The 20,663-nt window shown below is 46.9% G+C and overlaps 1 protein-coding gene across 1 annotated transcript in view; it reads right to left on the reverse strand.

The window, feature by feature from the left end:
- The window catches only part of LOC141995676 (unconventional myosin-X-like), a 268,905-nt gene that overhangs the window by 145,983 nt on the left and 102,259 nt on the right, over positions 1 to 20,663 (reverse strand). The window contains exons 11-15 of the mRNA XM_074966937.1: positions 15,484 to 15,602; positions 6,203 to 6,349; positions 5,504 to 5,604; positions 3,299 to 3,365; positions 2,614 to 2,706 (exon numbers count right to left, since the gene is read on the reverse strand). Of these exons, the coding sequence (XP_074823038.1) occupies positions 2,614 to 2,706; positions 3,299 to 3,365; positions 5,504 to 5,604; positions 6,203 to 6,349; positions 15,484 to 15,602 (527 nt within the window). The remainder of the gene's footprint in view (positions 1 to 2,613; positions 2,707 to 3,298; positions 3,366 to 5,503; positions 5,605 to 6,202; positions 6,350 to 15,483; positions 15,603 to 20,663) is intronic.

Genomic DNA, 20,663 nt, shown 5'->3' on the forward strand with positions numbered 1-20,663 from the left:
ATCCCTCCTTTCTTTATCTTCACTCAAATCCCCCAGTCTCCCATACACCTCACTGGACTCTACATTAACTACAATCCCTCATGAAAACACAGACATAGGTGGCATTGTGGGCAGCTCAGTGAAAACTTTGTTCAATGCACAGCAGTTGCAAATAAAAAAGCAAACAAAATATTTGGAAGCATAAGGCAAGAAATGGAAAATACTACTGAAAATATTGCAATGTAATTTTATAAATCAATGGTCCTTCTTACCAGTGATACAGTATTTGATTTTGGTCACTTATCTCAGAAAGGATATACAGACAAAGAGGGGTTCAGAGACAGGCAACAGAAGCCTGAGAAATTTTCCATATGAAGAGAAACTGAAGAGACCCGAACAGTTCAGAGAAGAGATGAATAAGGGATTAGGGTGGGGGGACAAGCTACAAGTATACAATAAAATGAAGCTACAAAATAATGAACAGGATAAAGAAGGTAAATTAGGCATTTCTGTTTACCCCATCTGACAATATAAAAACAAAGGGACATTCGATGAAATTGAAAGGCAGCAAATTTAAGACGGATACAAGGAAATATTTTTATACAGAGTGCACAATTACCCTATGTAATTACCTCAGTCATTTGATACAATGGAGGCAAGGAACACAGTACTGTTAAAAGGATTGGGTGTTTATGTGAATAATGAAAAAATTAACAGTTCTATTAGACAAGATTTAATTTAAATAAAAAAAAAAAAAAAAGAGGAAATAAACCCTCCTGCTTCAGATCACGAATAGACATGGTTAAGGTGTGTGTTGGGGGGGTGGATGTTTGGGAGGGGGGCAAGCAGCAGCAGGTGGGAGGTAGGTAGAACTAGGGGCCACCAAATGAAATTAATGGGTAGCAGGTTTAAAACAAATAAAAGGAAGTTCTTCTTCACTCAGCGCACAGTCAACCTGTGGAACTCCTTGCCTGAGGAGGTTGTGAAGGCTAGGACTATAACAGGGTTTAAAAGAGAGCTAGATAAATTCATGGAGGTTAAGTCCATTAATGGCTATTAGCCAGGATGGGTAAGGAATGGTGTCCCTAGCCTCTGTTTGTCAGAGGGTGGAGATGGATGGCAGGAGAGAGATCACTTGATCATTACCTGTTAGGTTCACTCCCTCTGGGGCATCTGGCATTGGCCACTGTCAGTAGACAGGATACTGGGCTGGATGGACCTTTGGTCTGACCCACTATGGCCATTCTTATGTTCGCTACCCAAGTAGAGAATTATTCTGTAACTGTCTACTAGGGTGTTTCTCCCTCTTCCTCTGAAGCAGCTGGTGCTGGTCACTGTCAGAGACAGGATACAGGACTAGACGTACTAATCTGGTAGAGCAATTCCTATGATTAAGGCTGGGAGTCTTTCACCGGGTCACGGATTCCATGACTTTCTGGGACCTCCGTGACTTCTGCAGCGGCCGGTGTGTCTGACACCAGGGCAATCTGAGCAACTGGGGCATCCACAGGGCCAGCGGCACTGGCCCCTTCTCGGGCGCCCCTGGGGCCGGCTGCACCGGCCACTGCTTGGGTGGCCCTAGGCAGCTGGTCCGGGGCGCCCCTGGCCTACCCTCTCTGCAGAGCAGCAGTAGAGGGGCCCTGGGCTGTGCCCCACCAACCCCTGGAGCAGCAGCGGTGCCGCACCAGAGGCCCCCACCCAGAGCAGCAGCAACACCCTGGTGTCCCCCAGAGCACCTAAGATTTAGTCAGGGGTATTTATAATAAAAGTCATGGACAGATCGCAGACCTGACCTTTATTAAAAATACCCGTGACTAAATCGTAGCCTTACCTATGATCCTAGGACTGACTGCTCCAGCATTCTATGACAAAAGGCAGGAAGGAGGTTTCCCCAAACTACCAGGAATGATCAAAGACTTTCAATCAAAAACAATGAGACAGATCTGTGCCTGACCCGGGAAGATGGGGAGAGACAGCTCAACACTACAGAGCCACCGCCATTGAGGCTGGTCTACACTACAGCTGCAAGTCGACCTAAGTTACACTACTTCAGTTACGTGTCTACGCTCTGCTGTGTCGATGGGAGACGCTCTCCCACCAACTTACCTTACACGTCTCAGAAAGCTGGAGTAAGACATCGACAGGAGAGCACTCTGCCATCGACTTAGCGGGTCTTCACCAGACCCGCTAAATCGACATCACTGCATCGATCGCAGCAGTGTTGATTTAGCATAAGTATAGACATGCCCTGAGTGAGGCATCGAGACACGGGAGCAAACCCAACACACTGTGCAGTCACATCGGGGGCACTAGGAGTCAAACCCCAAACAATGGAACTGTGACCAATGGGAGCTGCAGGGGTGGCGCCTGCAGATGGGGCAGCGCGCAGAGCCATCTGGCCACGCCTCCACATAGGAGCTGGAGAAGGGACATGCCGCTGCTTCCAGGAGCTGCTTGAGGTAAGCGCTGCCCGGAGCCTGCACCTCTGATGCGCCCCAGCCCCCTACCCCAGCCCTGATCTCCCCCCAATTTTGTGAGCATTCATGGCCTGCCATTCAATTTCCATACCCAGATGTGGTCCTTGGGCCAAAAAGTTTGCCCACCCCTGGCCTAGGGGATGGTTTGCTTACTTACCGCATGCTGGTTGTGCAGTTTTTCCAAGAGGGTGCTGTCTGTGCCCTTGGGAAATCGACTCTCCTCATTGACCAGTGCCAGCAAACCTAGTTTCTACAGCCAAATGAGAGACAGCCTTTACCAACCAGTAAAACTACAAACTGCACAGGATTCAGGCTAGAGAAATAAAGGTTTGAGACTGTCATGCTGAATGACACCCTTTGAGTTACACCCTAGAAAGCTTAAGTGTAAAGGGCGCCTGGTGGCCAATCTACAGACTCAACAAGTAGAATGCTGGCTCGTCGCCAAGTATGTGGAAATGAAATTTCTTTATAAAATCCATATTTTGAAGGTTAAAGCCCTACCTAAGTCCATCCCAAACAATGAGCAGAGGATTTGCATTCTTACAGAGGGGCTTTCTAGGGGATGAAGAGGCCCATGCTCTTGGGAGAACAAGATGTTAAAAAGATCTTGCTGATCTACCCATGCTTTAACACGTGGAAACACCAGCAGAATCCCAGAGACCATGTGATAGCCAACCACAGAACAGAATGTGGGAGCCAGCCCTGCAGCTTAGGCCATGCATTGGCAAAGTACAATAAAAACAAATGCCTAAGTGTGGGGAAGGAAAAACTGTTAAGTGTCATGCCAGGTCAAGCCTGCCAGGATACTTGGAACCAGATGAATTCTATAAAGAACTGCCCACCTTCTCAATGAGATCTAAGCACTCTGCATTGTCCATCCAGTCAATGGCTTCCCAGCTTATTCCCTCCCTGCCAAACAAGAAGAAAAAAAAACAGTGATATAAGGAGTAATCTCCCAGTCCCTGGAGTGGGGTGAAGGAATATTAGAGGCAGCTCAGTGCTACATTGCGAGGACCCAAGAGGGATTCAAGGGATGGACCACACCGCCACCATCCCCAGTCTCCCTGGAGAAGAAAGTAGAAGACATGACTTCCAGGGGGGAGTAGGAGGTGGAGGAACAACTGGAAGCAAAATATCTGGAAATTTCCAAGATAGACATGCCTACCGCAAAGGAACAAAAAAATTGATATTTTCTTCACTGGGATGTAAAAAAAAAAAATAATTCAATGAATCCATGTTTTTTAAGAGCCTTGCATTATCCAATAATGCCCTTGGCAGCGGCCTCACAGATTTGGAAGGATTTAACTGAGGCTCTGGGATTTCTTCAGAGAGTAGCTTCTATTCCAGAACTGAAGGAAATGTAGAATTTGCTGTACCAGATCAGAACACTGATCGGTCAAGTGTAATATCCTGCCTCTGGTGCCATAATACGCTTGGCCAACTGTGCAATGTGATACACAGAAGCTATTTCCTGACTACTGAGGAGATTAGCTGATATCCTGAAGCAAAAGATCCTGTCTTTAGCATATCAAAAAACAATATTAGTCATAACATTATTGAGTCCTTTCTAAAATCCAGCCACAGAGTTTGGACACTTCCAATCTGATCTTTAGGAAAAATCTCTCTTCATAGGAAGGATAGTGTTTTTAACATGTGCTTCCTGCAGTGATGGAATCAGCTGTGGGAGTGGGTGTATAAATAGCCTTGTATTTTGACAGTCTTCAGAACTTAAAGAATTATCTGTTCAGTGGCTCTCCTTTACAGAGCTGCTCACATTCAGTCTCAATGACCCTATTCAATTGCCTCATTCAGAAAAATAAATGATTCTGTCTTGGAGCTAGAGGGGAATATTTCTCTGGCTGCCCTCTCTCAAGAGGCTCATATATTATGGTGATGGGCATCAATACAATATCTTAATGTGCCCAACTCTCAACTATCTATAGCTATCTAGAGTGCCCAACTCTCAACTGTAAACTCAGTGAATAACCTGGCTAGGGCTTTCTGTTGGACCCTTCAAACTCAAAGACAAAACCACAACGACTTCCACTGAAGAAGAGTCACTAGAAAAAAGAAAGCCCTCAGAGACCTATTCAACTTACAGATTCAGGAACTTTCCCTTTTCAGACCAAAGCCCCATTTGGAAATACGGCATACATTTTTAAGAGTGAGAGTAATCATTAGAACCACCCAGTGATGGGTTATGGTACTGGACTCTCTGTCACTGACAATTTTTAAATAAAGACTGGATGTTATTCTAAGATATGCACGTGTTCAAACAGGAATTGTTTCAGGGAAGTTCTAAGGCCTGTGTTACACAGGAGGTCAAGCCAGATGTTCACAGTGTTCCCTTCTAACCTTGTTGAGTACAATAGAGCCAAGGTATCTGGTTACAACACCATTACTGATTGGAGGAAGAGAAGAGGATTTGGAGTTTTCAGATTTTTGTTTCTTTTTGCTACCACAATGGATTTAGAAACAAAAGGCCACATGTCTTGGAAACACCTTCATCACGTGACAGAAAGGAGCTGAGTCTGGCTCTGTGAATGACTAGCTGAGAGAGTACGGATGAAACAGAAGGAAGTTAGAGACGGGCAGGGTGCTGAAAAACTTTCATTATAACATTTGAAAACAAGTAAAACTTTACAAATCTTAAACTTGTGCCTGGTTTGCTTTAGTTCACCTCCTTCCAGCAAGACTGGGCTAAGTTTCAGGTGCCAGGAAAGGGTTTATTGTTTAGGGTGGAAACCAGGCAAAACTTGATATTTGAACCAATTCAACGTTGAGATTGTACCCTCAGAAAGATTTTATGTGAGATACTGAGTTACAGCTGGGGGTTACTGTAAGCAATCTGGGGCAGAAACCGTCTTTGTACAGTGCCTAGCATAATGGCTCCTAGGCACTACAGTAATAAAAAATAATAATGAAACACTCGAGAGCACTTCTTGCTTGAAGACAGAAGTCCCACTCTAACAAAACAGTGCACTGGACAGTTCTCAGTTTTGCATCCTGAAATTTGAACAGAGGCACGGCTCCCTTCCCTTCATTACCTGTTGTACTCTAGCTGCTCCAGGGAGAAGATGTGTTTGTTGAAGTATTCCTGGAGTTTCTCATTGGCATAGTTAATGTTAAACTGTTCAAAACTATTAATCTACAAGAGAGGAAAAACAAAGATGATAAAAATTAAAATTCAGGTGGCAGGTCTATAAAAAAGTCTTCCTGTGAGGACAACGTGGAAGGGAAACTGCATACAGAAGACCAGCATTTAATGAACGGTGTCTATATGAACTCCAAGGCCAGAATTTACTAGCCTTTGGATAAAGCAGAGGAGAGTAGAAGAGTCTGGTATCACCTCACTCTCTCTTTTCTTTCCTATTGGTTATTCATTCTGTCACAGAGCAGCTAATTAATAGGCATCCCTCGCCTGTTACCACAAGAACACAAGCAAGAATGTGAATGTTTTAGAAACCAGACATCTACTGTGCACACATATCTCAAGGTACAACTAATGTCTATCACAACCCACCCACAAAGGGGAACTAACCATCTATCACAGCCCACGGGAGGACATGCACTGCAAAAGGGCAGCCAAGTGTTTCTTGCTCTCTCTCACAGGCGATCTGTGTTGGAAAGACGTTTCCCAATATGTGTTGTATTGATCCACACCAGGTATCAGCCTAGCAAATTTCCTTCATACATCCAGTGAATCTTCAGAAAAAACCTGGCCCCCAGAAAGATAAAGTACTGACCTGAAAGTTCTCGAAGCCAAAGATATCCAGGATGCCCACAGACTTAAAGTTTTCCTTCCCTTTGATCTTCATATTAATCTTGCCAATGAGCCATGAGAAGCACTGGGAATACAGTGCCATTGAGAGAGAGTCCCTAGAGTCAACCGCCTGTGAGCATATAAGGAGGAAAAAGCTGTCATGATAGGTGAGCAGAAGGAGCACATGGATATTACCACTGTCACTACTTTACGACACTAACGACTTACATCCCCATCCTACAGAGTTATCACACTGCCAGCTGGACAGAGCCATATGTATGGCTGGCTGCCCCATGGAATATACGTTGTATAATGTTTAGTAAGCAGCTTTTGCACAATGCTACCATTGGCCTAGCCACAGCACAGTCAAAAGTCTGAAGCAAGTGGAAGACCATTGACACCTGGGACGCAAGTGCTGAGGGCATGGCAAGAGACCTTGAAGTCACTTTGGGGAGACTCGACCTTTGAGTCAAGAATTTAGAGCTACAGAGAAGACACACAGATACAAAGAACACTGACATCTTAAGAACATAAAAACGTGAGAATGGCCATACTGGGTCAGATCAATGTTCCGTTTAGCCCAGTATCCTGTCTTCCAACAGGGGCTGGTGCCAGATGCTTCAGAGGGAATCAACAGAACAGGGCAATTATCAAGTGATCCATCCCTGTCATCCAGTCCCAACTTCTGGTAGTCAGAGGCTAGGGACACCCAGAGCATGGGGTTGCGTTCCTGACCATCTTGGCTAATAGCCACTGATGGACTTAGCCTCCATGAACGTACCTAATTCTTTTTTGAATACAGTTATACTTTTGGCCTTCACAGCATCCCCTGACAACAGGTTCCACAGGTTGATTGTGCCTTATGTGAAGAAGTATTTCCTTATATTTGTTTTAAATCTGCTGCTTATTAATTTCATTTGGTGGCCCCTAGCTCTTGTGTTCTGAGGAGGAGTAAATAACACTTCCTTATTTACTTTCTCCATACCAGTGGAGACTTGATAGACTTCTATCATATCCCCCCTTAGTCAGCTCTTTTCTAAGAAGAATAATCCCAGTCTCTTTAATCTCTCCTCATACGGAAGCCGTTACATATCCCGAATCATTTTTGTTGCCCTTTCCTGTACTTTTCCCAATTTTAATATAACTTTTTTGAGATGGGGGAACAGAACTGCACACAGTATTCAAGGTGTGGGCATACCATGGATTTTTTTTCTCCTGCTGATAATAGCTCACCTTAACTAATCACTCTCATTATAGTGAGTATGGCAACACCCATTTTTTCGTGTTCTCTGTGTGTGTGTGTGTGTGTGTGTATGTATATATATCTTCCTACTGCATTTTCCACTGCATGCATCCGATGAAGTGGGTTTTAGTCCACGAAAGCTTATGCTCAAATAAATTTGTTAGTCTCTAAGGTGTCACAACTACTCCTCGTTCTTTTTTTTAAGGATACTTCCAGTGGCTGAAGAATGTTGGAGCTGTGCCTAGGCCAAAAATGTCTCCATTTGGCCAGGTAGCAAGAGCATTCTATATCCAACGCCCGCCAAAACACCAGGCCATGAGGCGGAGGGAACTGGGTTGGGATGCCTGATTTTCCCCCCATCCTGAGTTAGGAGGCCTGTGAATGGGTGGATCCTGATCAGAGGAGACGGCGCAGGGAGTGCAGACATCATTAGAAGTTCTGTGAACCAGAACTGTCTGGGCCAGTAGGATGCTAATAGGATGATGTTGACTCTGTCATGATGTACCTTCCCTATGACCTGTGGAAGCAGGGGTATGGGAGGAAAGATAATACATGAGGTCGTTCATCCAGGTCAGGAGTATAGTGTCACCCTGGGAGCTGCGACCCATGGCTCCACTGGAGCAATACAGGGGAAGCTTTCTGTCTGTCTGGGGCACAAAAAGGTCGCACTGCAGTGTACCTCACTTAAGACATTGTCACAGACCTCCAACTCATGGCCTGCCAAGAAGCTTCTGCTGAGTTTGTCTGCAAGGGAGTTGTGAATACCAGAAGGTACGTAGCCTGATGCACCAGTTCCAAAGACTAATGGCTTCCAGGCAGAGAGGATGAGATCTAAGTCCTCCTTGTTTGTTTACATAGACCACAGTGGTGATATTGTCTGATGTTACTTATATATGGAATAGGCGTATGGAGTGAAAGGAAGGCCTTGCATGTAAGGTGAACTGCCCACGCTTCTAGTACGTTTGTGTGTCATCTGGCCTTTCATGGGGTCCAGGTGAGCATCCCTCCCCAGGCAGGAGGCATCTGTCACAATGGTGGTTCTGGGGATGGGAGGGCTGAAGGGAATACCCACCATGATTTCTTCAGGGTTTGACCACCAAGCGAAAAGAGGTGATAACTCTGGTGGGACTGCTCACCTTGGAGTTGATGTGGTCCTTATCTGGTCAATAGATCAAGAGAAGCCAAGCTTACAGGTACCACAAATGAAACCTGGCAAACGGTGTTATGGCAATGCACCTGGCCATGTGGCCTAGCAGTGCAAGGGCCCTGTGCACTGTGGTTCATGGTAAGTGGGTAATGCATGAAACCAGGTTGTGGATTGTAAGAAACCTGTTCGCAGGGAGGAACAGTGTCATGGAAATAAAGTCCAACAGTGCCCCTATAAAGTTTACTGTTCTTGTGGGTGATAAAAAAAGACTTTTCTCTGTTTATGCAAATGCCTAGAACTATTGCCCTGTCAACGACTTAACCTCCTGACGTGAGCGGCCTACCAGGAGGCAATCATTCAGGTATGGGAATACCATTTAGCCCTGGTGTCTCATCAGGGCTGCTATTACAGAGGAAACTTTTGTAAATACTCTGGGTGCCGTAGCTAACCCAAAGGGGAGGACTCAAAACTGGAAATGTTCCTGGCCTACCATAAAACATAGGAACTTCCTGTGTGAGGGGTGAAGAGCCGTGTGGAAATACACGTCCTTCATGTCGAGAGCTGCAAACCACAACCCTTCCTGAAGGGAGGGGAGTAGCGATGCAAACGTAATCATCCGGAATTCAGATACAGATGTTGAGTTGCCAAGGGTCCAGCAAGGGGCTCTACCCTCTGTCTTTTTGGGGATTAGGAAATATGGGGTGTAAATACCCTTCCCATGATACTGAGGCAGGATGTGTTCTGTTGCCTCTTAATGTAAACAGATTCTGCCTCCCACTGAAGAATCACCTTGTGAGAGTGATCCCTGAAGGGGGATGGGGAAGAGTTTATGAGGAGGGAAGGAGAGAAATTCTATGAGTGTCCCTGATGGATAATCTCCAAAACCCAATTTCCTGTAATGATCTTCCTCCAGTTGTGGACAAAGCGTGTGAGATGGCCCCCAAAAGTGATGAATGAAGAGGCGAGTGGCATCAGTGGTGGAACACGGGTCTTGACCAAAAATGGCCCTTGGCTGTTGGTTGGAAGTGAGAAGAGGCCACAGCAATAGAGGGGACTGAGAAGCGAGGCCTCTGAATGCTTCAACATTTCCGTGGAGGCTCGGCTTGGTGCTGGTAATAAGGTGCAAGTGGAAGGGGTGGTCTTGGTCTATAGGACTGGCTCTGGTGTTTCCTCCTGGGGGTTCAAGTATAAATCCCCGGGGAATGCAGAGTTGATCTGAGTCCTTTAATGAATGCAGGGATTTGTGTATTCTTTCATTAAAGAGATCTGAATCAAAGGGGAGAACATCATCCAGAACCTCCCTAGAAAATCCTGACGCTTACTGCCAAGAGTCACTTTTCATGACTAAGCCAATGGCCAGACCTGGAGAACTGTTTTTGCCACTAGCTTTCCCTCATCTAGAAGGGATTGAAATTGGGCTCTGTGCTCTGTGGGAAGTTGGTCTATGAAGCTTGCAAGCCTGGAATAGTTTTTAAAAATCATATTTCGCTAATTGAGTTTGGTAGTTTAACACAAAATTGCAGGCCTGCAGAGAAGAAGACCCTCCTCCCCAGGACGTCCAGCCTCTTAGAGCCCATATCTGTCAGGGTGGCCCTTTGGTAGTGCAACCAAGCCCTTTCTGTAACTGTCTGTAACACCAGTGAATTGGGGGAAGGATGGGAAAACAAAAATTCATCTCCCTTGTCAGGAACAAGAATATCTCCTCTAAGCTCTTTTCACTGTAGGGGAACAGGATGCTGGAGTGTGCCATACAACTCTGACCAGTTCTAGTACAGCCTCACTGATCAGAAGGGTCACTGTGCTTGGTCCCTGAGGTTGCAAGATATCCAGGAGCCAGCACTGACAGTCTTGGATTCTCTCTTGTGGGATCTGGAGGTCACTGGCACCTCTTTGCAGTAGCTCCTGGTACCACTGATGGGCATCTGGAGGAGACGGCGAGGAAGCAGCGAGTGCTTCATCCATAGATGATGAGGAGACACCTGGTGGAACCTGCAGATCCGGATTCACCTCCTCCTCCTCATACACTGATGGATCTGTTTGGCAGGAGGGAGAGTAGCAGTACAATTCTTGAGAAGGGCCCGGATGCCTGCCATAAAGATCCCACAGACCCCATTAAGGCCAAAAAGAGGGATTGATCAGTTGCAGGGCCTGCAAGGGACTCGGTACCAGCGGTCCTGGGGGGCAGGGGGTGTTGTACTCAAGTAATAGTGAGCGTGACTCCTTGAATGTCTGCCAAGGCTCGACTGTGTCTGTAGACCAGAGGTGGGCAAACTACGGCCTGCGGGACCGTCCTGCCTGGCCCGGGAGGCTAGCCCCCGGCCCCTCCCCCGCAGCGCCACGCCGCCCGCGCTCTGACCCGCCACTCCTGCCGGGCAGCACGGGCAGCGTAGCTGGCTCCACTGGGGCTGCAAGCTCCTGCTGCTCTGAGCAGCATGCTAAGGGGGCGGGGAGCAGGGGGGTTGGATAAGGGGCAGGGGGTCCCGGAGGGCAGTCAGGGGACGGGGACCTGGGGGGGCTGGATAGGGGGTGGGGTCCCGGGGGAAATGTCAGGGGGCGGGGGTGTGGATAGGGGGTGGGGGGGCACTCAGGGGATGGGGGGGGTTGGATGGGGGTGGGGTCCCGGGGGGGCAGAAGGTCCCAGGAGGGGGCGGTCAGGGGACAAGGAGCAGGGGGGTTGGAGGGGTCAGGAGATCTGAGGGGGCAGTCAGGGGGCAGGAGGTCCCAGGAGGGGGCGGTCAGGGAACAAGGAGCAGGGGGGTTGGACGGGTCGGGAGATCTGAGGGGGCAGTCAGGGGGCAGGAGGTCCCAGGAGGGGGCGGTCAGGGGACAAGGAGCAGGGGGGTTGGATGGGTCGGGGGTTCTGAGGCGGGCAGTCAGGGGGCGGGAAGTGGGAGGGGGCCAGGCTGTTTGGGGAGGCACAGCCTTCACTACCCGGCCCTCCATACAGTTTCACAACCCCGATGTGGCCCTCAGGCCAAAAAGTTTGCCCGCCTGCCCTCCCCCCCCGGCTGTAGACATACAGGAGCGGCTCGCACTTCTGACTCATCTGAGTTCAAAACCTGCTCCAGCAGTAGTGCCGGGGCAGTCAGTACCGAAACACTCCTGGCCAGATGGCTGGAGGTGGGACAGTTCCTGGGACATCAATGTAGACGCCTCCTCCTGAGTAATATCTCTCAGGAGGGCCAGGCTGGAGGAAAGTGGAGACAGTGGATAAGGGAGGGATATATCCTCCAGTGCATGAAAGTGTCAATATGCCTTGGTATCCTAGGGGTTCCAGCAGTCAAGTCTGATGGACCCGGTATGTCTACGGCAGCTGGATGGTCCTTAGATAATGACGCGGTACTGATGATGGGTTCAGACTACCGCTTGTAGATGGAGTCAGTGAATGTCAGTCCTTACACTTGGGTATTGAGGTGACTAACAGAACTAGTGGATCTTTCTTTTTATGTGCTTTGCCCTCCAATCTGGGGGTCATTAGCAGAGCCAGCTCCTTAGGTTCTATGTGCGACATCTCATCAAACTTGCAGAGGGAGCGCATCTCTTATGGACAGTCCATGAAGGGGATCTGTCCTCATGCCCATAAGAGTGCCCTCTGCCCTCGTGGGGAGCCCTAGAAGAGGAGCCTTTGAGCTTAGGTGTTGGAAGCTCCAGTCCCAGGCACATGGTTGGAGGGGCACTGACGGTTAACTGATGCCAATGTACAGGGGGGAGGGGGATCTGCCTGGCCTGGATTGGAGAAGAGGTTCATAGTTTTCTCCATCAGGTGCTTTCTCAGGTGAAGCTCCCAGGCTTCCCGAGTTCTGGGTGAGAAAGAGTGACAGATACTACACTTTGCAGAGATATTCTCCTCTACCAATCTGTAGAGGCAGCATTGATGTTTGTCACTGACTGGGAAGGAGAGAGGGCAAGAGATGCAATGCTTGAATCCTGGGATTCTGGGCGTAGTCCTGGAGCCTTGGAAGGGTTCTCCAACCAGGGAGAAAGGAAGGAAGAAAAACACTCTGCTAAATATTCTATGAACTCTAACTATTAAGCTAAGAAATAAAACTATTTACAAATGTCTTTACAAGTTTTAAAGAGGACATAAAATTCTGACTCCGGCCATGTAGTGGTAAGAAGGAACCAGAAAGACCTTAGTCGGGAGCACGAGGAGAGCCATAGCACATGTGCGAATCAACGGACATTGCTTGGAAGAATTTCTGGACTCAGGCAAATGGCACGTATGTGTACCCGTGTGTGGAATACACATAGGGACTGTCACACAAAGAAGACCCAGTGGATCACCCTTGTCCACGTTTGTTGACACCCTCAAAGAATTCTAACAGATTGGTGAGGCACGATTTCCCCTGACAAAAGCAGTGTTGACTTCTGCCACAAATTGTGTTCATCTGTGTGTCTGATAATTCTGTTCTTTCCTATAGTTTCAACCAATCTGCCTGGTACGGAAGTTAGGCTTGCCAACCCGTAATGACTTGACTCAGCTCTTCATTTTGAGTAACTGTAAGGTGGGACTATTTCAAAGATGTCCCTTTCATGATTTAGCCTACCATGCAAGGTCTTTGCCAAAGCATAGGTCTCCACTGCTGAGCCCTAGCTCCAGAGGGAATTTCACAACAGCACTACTAGCTTTAAGGGTCCCTTCCTTCAAGCCTTTCTATGCACACAGCATTGAAGTTACAGGTAGGCCATCCACCACACAACAGACTGCCTGAGGTGCTGTCCTGAAGAAGATCCCATATCCAGATGCATCATGATTCTCCCTAAGGCAATACAATCAGCAGTCATGTCCTGTGGGAACACAAACCTTCCAAGAGACCCTTCCCTTCTCTCAGCTTTTGCACAGAGCCAGGGCTGAAAGAACCCAGCCTTTCTCTGCCCAATTCAGCCTGGCCCGAGAGATGCCAGCTCCTCCCTCATTTTGCTGTTGCTCTTCATCTGTCAGAAAACCTCGCAGCCCCACCCCAGCCCCTCTCCTCAAGTGGGGTCTCAGCATTCTAAACATTCACTTCCTACTGTTTTATCCAGTCTGGCATGTTGAAGGCAGACACTCCAGGTGGGTGTGCCCAGGGAAGACTTGCCCCTTTATACTGTCACCTAGCAGCCTCAAGCACATCCTGGGACATGTATTCAACTCAGCCCAAGAGGTAGCTGTAAAGCAAAGACACATTGGCCCTGTGGGGTTTTCTCCCTCTGCTCAGATGGTCAATCTCATTTATGAGGGCTGAAGCACCCCTTCTAGACAACCCCTTTTAATGAACCAGCTGCAGGGAAGAGAAACACTCTGCCAGACAGACTGTATGGTTATACAATGTCTTGGCCTCATCTTCCAGGAATGGGTCCTTCCCACCCGGGAATAACTCAACAAAGCTGCTTTCCCCATACAGTGGCTCAACGGGGATTCTGAATGGCTCCTTTCATTCTCCCAGCCTTGCCTGACTTTGCCCAGCTCCCACCATTCAACACTGAAATGTCAAAGCTCAGAATGGTAATGAGCCTATTACACAATAAGAACTTCCTGGCAGCTCCATCCTCTGTACCCAGAATGACATCTGGAAATAGCTGGACACAGTATTTGGAGGCCCAGGGCGGGGAGTGGATTTGGCAGGTCCATATGTAGGTCAATGCAGGTCAATGCAGAGAGACTAGCTGATAGCGAAAGACTCTGAAGGAAGCATTGTGCTTGCTGTATCAGTAATAGTGAATGGACGCATTTCATATGTAGAGTCACCAAGGGATCTAAAACAAGCAAGGATGGATACCACAGCAATTGAATGGGGGAAAAGTTCTGCCCAAGCAGTATGCTATTTTTTAATCTTTATCGCCACACGTTATTGTTCTGAACTGCCTGGGACTCCCTTTGGTATTCTCAGTCTTCCCTGTAGCATTACAGATGTTGGCTTTGCTGTAATATGATGCTCACTCGCCCCGGTAATTCTACATTTCTGCTCAGTAGCAGACTGCTGTCCTTCACAGTTAGATTTTATAAACACAGGACAAGATTTTCAAAAAAAAAAAAAAAGTCACCTATGTATGTGTAAAAACAGCAACTGTGCCCTCAGATGACTAGCTTCCTAAGGGTTAATGACCTACAGTACCATATAGTTATTCAGGTTAATTGACACCATGATGTTATGAACCACAGAAGAACCTAAATAGACACAACAACATTAGGGCTCAAGCACTACGCTCTTTATATTCTCAGATACGTCACTTCCCTCACTAATGCAGATCAGACTGTTTGTTAAAAGTTATATTTGAATACTGGCTCTACTGGATAACAGGAAGATTGTCCTGAGGGAAAGGGCATGCAGCACTAAACTAATCTGCAGTTTGTCCCCATCAGTCAGGCCTGAGACTACTCACTAAGACCCAAATGGAGAGTTCCCACAGCTCAGTTACTGTTCTCTAAGATGCCTGGGTCTCTCTCTCCATCAGTCATTATACCCACACAACCCAGTCAGAAGCAGGGACCAGCTCCACACACCCCCACCCACCGCCAAGCTCCAAAACTCAGCCCACCCCAGATGAAGCCTAGGAGCCCCACCCCTCCATCCTGGATCCAAGCCCAGCTCCATACTAACAGTACCCAGTCACAGATTTGGTTCGGATATGAATTTCTCTTTTTACCACTTCCCCACTCAGTTCCACGTAAGTTTTCATTGTCTGGTCCCTGAAAAAAAACACACAATCCTCCTCCTCTTCCTCCGCCCACAGAGCACACAATATTCCATGGAACAGCCATTTTGCAGGCCTCATGGTGCTGATCATTTCTTCCCTTTAATCTATGCAAACGCTGCCACCTTGGGGCAAAATCCATGAAGTGACACTGAAACAGAGCACATGATTGCAAGTGCACAGGAAGCCAGACACTCACCTGCTCCACAGTGAGAGGGGAACTGATCTCTTCTCCCCGTAGAATCATGGATCTCTGAGTCAGCACCTCAGACAGCTGGAAGGCATCTAAGCCCAGCAGGTCACTGGCATTGTTCAGTACTAGGACAGAAGAACAGTAACTTTAATTGCCCACGTTCACCTCAGTGATACAGGCTTTTGCTCATAAGCAGATTTTGGGTGGGGCATGGGGGGCATTGCCCCCCCACAAACTGCAAGCCTCAGGCAGGCAGCCTGAATGAGGAGACAGAAGACTTCTCCCAGCTTGCGCCCCCGAGACAGGGAGTCAGAATTTTGTTTATAAACAGAGTGATTAACAAGTGATTAAGATAAGAAAGGTTTCAGAGTAACAGCCCTGTTAGTCTGTATTCGTAAAAAGAAAAAAGAAAAGGAGTACTTGTGGCACCTTAGAGACTAACCAATTTATTTGAGCATGTAGCTCACGAAAGCTAGTTAGTTGGTTAGTCTCTAAGGTGCCACAAGTACTCCTTTTCTTTCTTGGAGAAGATAACTGATTGTTTAGACAAAGGAAATGCAATAGACCTAATCTACCTGGATGTCAGTAAGGCATCTGATGCAGCTCCACATGAAAAACTATTAGCTAAATTAGAGAAGATGGGGATTAATATGGGAACTGAAAGGTGGATAAGGAACTGGTTAAAGGGAAGACTACAACAAGCCATACTGAAAGGTGAACTGTCAGGCCAGAGGGAGGTTACTAGCGGAGTACCTCAGGGATCAGTCTTGGGACCGACCTTATTTAACATTTTTATTACTGACCTTGACACAAAAAGTGGGAGTATGCTAATAAAATTTGCAGATGACCCAAAGTTGGGAGGTACTGCCAATACTGAGGAGGACCGGAATACCATACAAGACCTGGATGATCTTGCAAACTGGAGTAATAGAAATGGGATGATATTTAATAGTGAAAAGTCATGCATTTAGGAACTATCAACAAGAATTTTTGCTATAAACTGGGGATTTATCAGTTGGAAGTGACAGCAGAGGAGAAAGAGCTGGGTGTATTGGTTGATCACAGGATGACTACGAGCCATCAATGTGATGCAACTGTAAAAAAGGCTAATGCAGTCCTAGGATGTATCAGATAAGGAATTTCCAGTAGAGACAGGGAAGTGTTAGTACCATTATACAAGGCACTGGTGAGACCTCATCTGGAGTATTTTGTGCAATTCTGGTCTCCCATGTTTAAGAAAGATTAATTAAAACTGGAACAGGCGCAGAGAAAGGCTACTATGATGATCTGAGGAATGAAAAACCTATCTTATGAGAAGAGACTCAAAGAGCTTGGCTTGTTTAGTCTAACCCGGTGGTTCCCAAACTTGTTCAGCCGCTTATACAGGAAAAGCGCCTGGCGGGCCGGGCTGCTTTGTTTACCTGCCGCGTCCACAGGTTCAGCCGAGGGATGTGCTGGCCGCCACTTCCAGCAGCTCCCATTGGCCTGGAGCAGCGAACAGCGGCCACTGGGAGCCGTGATTGGCCGAACCTGTGGACGCGGCAGGTAAACAAACCAGCCCAGCCTGCCAGGGGCTTTCCCTGCACAAGTGGTGGAAAAAGTTTGGGAAAGCACTGGTCTAACCAATAGAAGGCTTAGGGAAGATATGATTACTCTGTATAAATACATCAGAGGGATAAATACCAGGGAGGGAGAGGAGTTATTTAACTTAAGTATCAATGTGGACCCCAGAACAAATACACGGAAACTGGCCATCAACAAGTTTAGGCTTGAAATTAGGCGAAGGTTTCTAATCATCAGAGGAATGAAGTTCTAGAGAAGCCTCCCAAGGGGAGCAGTGGGGGCAAAAAACCTAACTGGCTTCAAGACTGAGCTTGGTAAGTTTATGGCGGGTATGGTGTGACAGGACTGCCTACAATGGCATGTGGCTCATCGGTGACTGCCTGTAGTAAAAATCCCCAACGGCCAGAGACAGGACACTAGATGGGGAGGGCTCTGAGTTACTACAGATAGGGAGGGCACTGAGGGTACTGAGTTACCTGAATTCTTTCCCAGGTATCCGCCTGTTGGGTCTTGCTCCAACTGATCATCATATTTCGGGTCAGGAAGGAATTTTCCCCTGGGTCAGATTGGAAGGGACCATGGGGGGTTTCCACCTTCTTCTGCAGCATGGGTCACTTGCAGGTTTAAACTAGTATAAATGGTGAATTCTCTGTAACTTGAAGTCTTTAGCCCATGATTTGAGGACTTCAGTAACTCAGCCAGAGGTTAGGGGTCTATTACAGGAGTGAGTGGGGAGGTTCTCTGGCCTGCAATGTGCAAGAGGTCACACTAGATGATCACGATGGTTCCTTCTGACTTTAGTAAGACTATCTGAGTAAGAATATACATTACAATTTTAAACCTAACCAGTGTCCCATAAGTGACTTGCCACAAGATGTCAGAACATGTTAGTATTAGAGCTGAGTGGGTCTAATATTTATTTAATTTTCTTTCTTGATATAGGAATTAGATACAATGCTCCTGTCAGATATTTCTGTTATTATCTGCAAAAACACTACAGTTTTCAGTTGCCTAAGTAGGCCCTGGAATCATGGTTAAAGTTGCACGCACCCTGGCACCCCCAAATCTGAAATGGCGCCCTATGGGCAGGCACAGAATTTGTCCCCCCAAACCCCATGCGCAGCCCTCTTGGCCTGACTGGAGCCATCCCCAAAATACAGAAGTCAAACTACACCTATTCTTTCGCTGTTTCTTGTTCACACAGAAATCACCCTCTGAGACTCAGTTTTAAGACCCCAGATACATTGCATGCAGACAATACTAGCAGTAGACATATTGCCTTTGGGGCACACTAATGAGCGTTGAAGCCAGCTGACAGTGTACTGAAGGTTTCCTTCACCCAAAGCACCAGACTCAGCATTCGGTCCAGACAGGAGTCTGGCATTTGTACATAAATCAACATCTTTAATGGTAATAGAAAGGGAAAACAATATTGATCAAAATCCAGCCTCAGTGAGCCATGCCCCTCCTAACAGTATGGAAAAACAATATCAGATTGGAAGGGCTAGGTGTAGGCACATCCAGGAGATATGGGACAAATAGTATATCTCACAGTTTCCATCCCACCAAAATATCTAAAAAGGCAAATTAGACAGACAGGAAAATGTCAGCAAATGGCCAACTCCAAGTGGAAGTGTCCAAAAGGAATTATGTAACTAATGAGCCAGATAATCCATAAATAAAATGTATGTCATTTTACGTAATGCTAGATTCTTAATCAGATCATCATGAAGTACTAGGGCCTAGATCAGCAAAGGCACTTAGCTGTTGCAACACCTAACTCTTAGGTGCCTAGAAAATCATTGGAGCACTGTGATCCAAAAAGCCCGAGTTAGGTGTCGAGACTCCCTATACAATGAATGGGGAAAGAAAGGCACCTCAGAATGGGATCCACAAAAACCAGCATTCTAGGTAGGGACAGGGAGCTGCCTCAGCTAGCCAATGGAAGACACCAACAAGAGGGGTGTGTGCTAAGCCCCACCCCATTTCTGAGTTCAGAGCCTGAGGGCATGACTACAGTACAAGCTTAAGTCGACCAGTGTTAGGTCAATTTACAGCCACCACAGTAATTACTGTGATGGCTGATGTCCACACTACCCTCCTTCTGTCGGTGGTGCACATCCTCACCAGAAGCGCTTCCACCAACTGAATAGAGGCAGTGGCGGGGGGACTGAGAGACAGAGCTCTCAGCCCCTGCCAGGAGCACAGCTGCCCCCAGGCTCTCGCCTCCCCACTCCCCGCCAGGAGCAGGGGCCAGCCGCTCAGGCTTCTTGGCTCCCTGAGTGGGGAGCCAAGCAGGGACAGCCCAGTTGGGAGTGGGGAGTCGGGGGCAGTTGGGCTCTAGCTGTCTGGCTGTCGTGTCAATTTGACAAGACACCCAACAGCCGATGTAAGTAACGTAGTGTCTACACAGACACTACATCACCCTAACTACACCGACACAAGTCTTATGCCTCTCGTGGAGGTGGAGGTATTATGTCGGTCTAGTACGGAACTTACATCAGCAGGACAAGGCTGTAGTGTGTACACTGACATAATTAGGTTGATGTAAGCTGCCTTACCTCAACCTTACTGTGTAATGTAGACCAGGCCTAAGTCCAAGCTACAAGGAAACATCTATCTATGCTTGTGATCCACAGCCAGGAACCCCTCTTCTGGAGTCAGGTGGCTTAGGGGCCTAAGTTGTTTCTAGCAAGAATGAATTAGGCACCTGCCTAGTTTTACACAAAACAGACAGAGGGTACAGGGAACCTCCTTCATAACCTTTATCCCAATGGTGACACAATCAATTTTTAATTATTGAATTATTTAATTAAAGTTGAACAACTTCAATAGGAGCAATAAATGGGAGGATTTCTTTAGGGATGGACAACCCCTAAAATAGACGTAGCTGATATTTAAAAAAAAAAAAAAAAGAAAAGAAAAGAATTCAATGCAGCCAAGAAAAACATCCAATCTTTATTTTAAAATGGTCACCCTTGGTAAGTTGCTCAAATGCTTAATTACTCTCACTGTTAAAAATGTATGCCTTATTTCCAATCTGAATTTATCTAGCTTCAACTTCCAGTCATTGGATTTTGTTATACCTTTTCTCTGCTAGATTGAAAAGCCCATTATTAAATATTTGTTCCCCATGTAGGTACTTATAAACTATAATCAAGTCACCACTTATCTTTCTCTTTGTTAAGCTAAATAAATTGAGCTCTTTGAGTCTGTCACTATAAGGCATGTTTTCTAATCCTTTAATCATTCCAGTGGCTCTTTTCTGAACCCACTTCAATTTATCTACATCCTTCTTGAATTGTGAGCTCCAGAACTGGACCCAGAATTCCAGCAGCCATTGCCCTAGTGCCAAATACAGAGGAAAAGTAACCTCTCTTCTCCTACTCAAGATTCCCCTATTTATGCATCCCAGGATCGTATTAGTTCTTTTGGCCACAATGCCACACTGGGAGCTCACGTTCAACTGATTATCCACCCCCACCTCCAAGTCTTTTTCAGAGTCCCTACTTCCCAGGATGGATCCCTCACCCCCGCATTCCGTAAGTATGGCCTACATTCTTTGTTCCTAGATGAACAGATTAACATTTACCCATATTAAAACACATATTGTTTGCTTGCAC

The sequence above is a fragment of the Natator depressus genome, chromosome 11, assembly GCF_965152275.1.
Source record: "Natator depressus isolate rNatDep1 chromosome 11, rNatDep2.hap1, whole genome shotgun sequence".
Taxonomy (NCBI): domain Eukaryota; kingdom Metazoa; phylum Chordata; order Testudines; family Cheloniidae; genus Natator; species Natator depressus.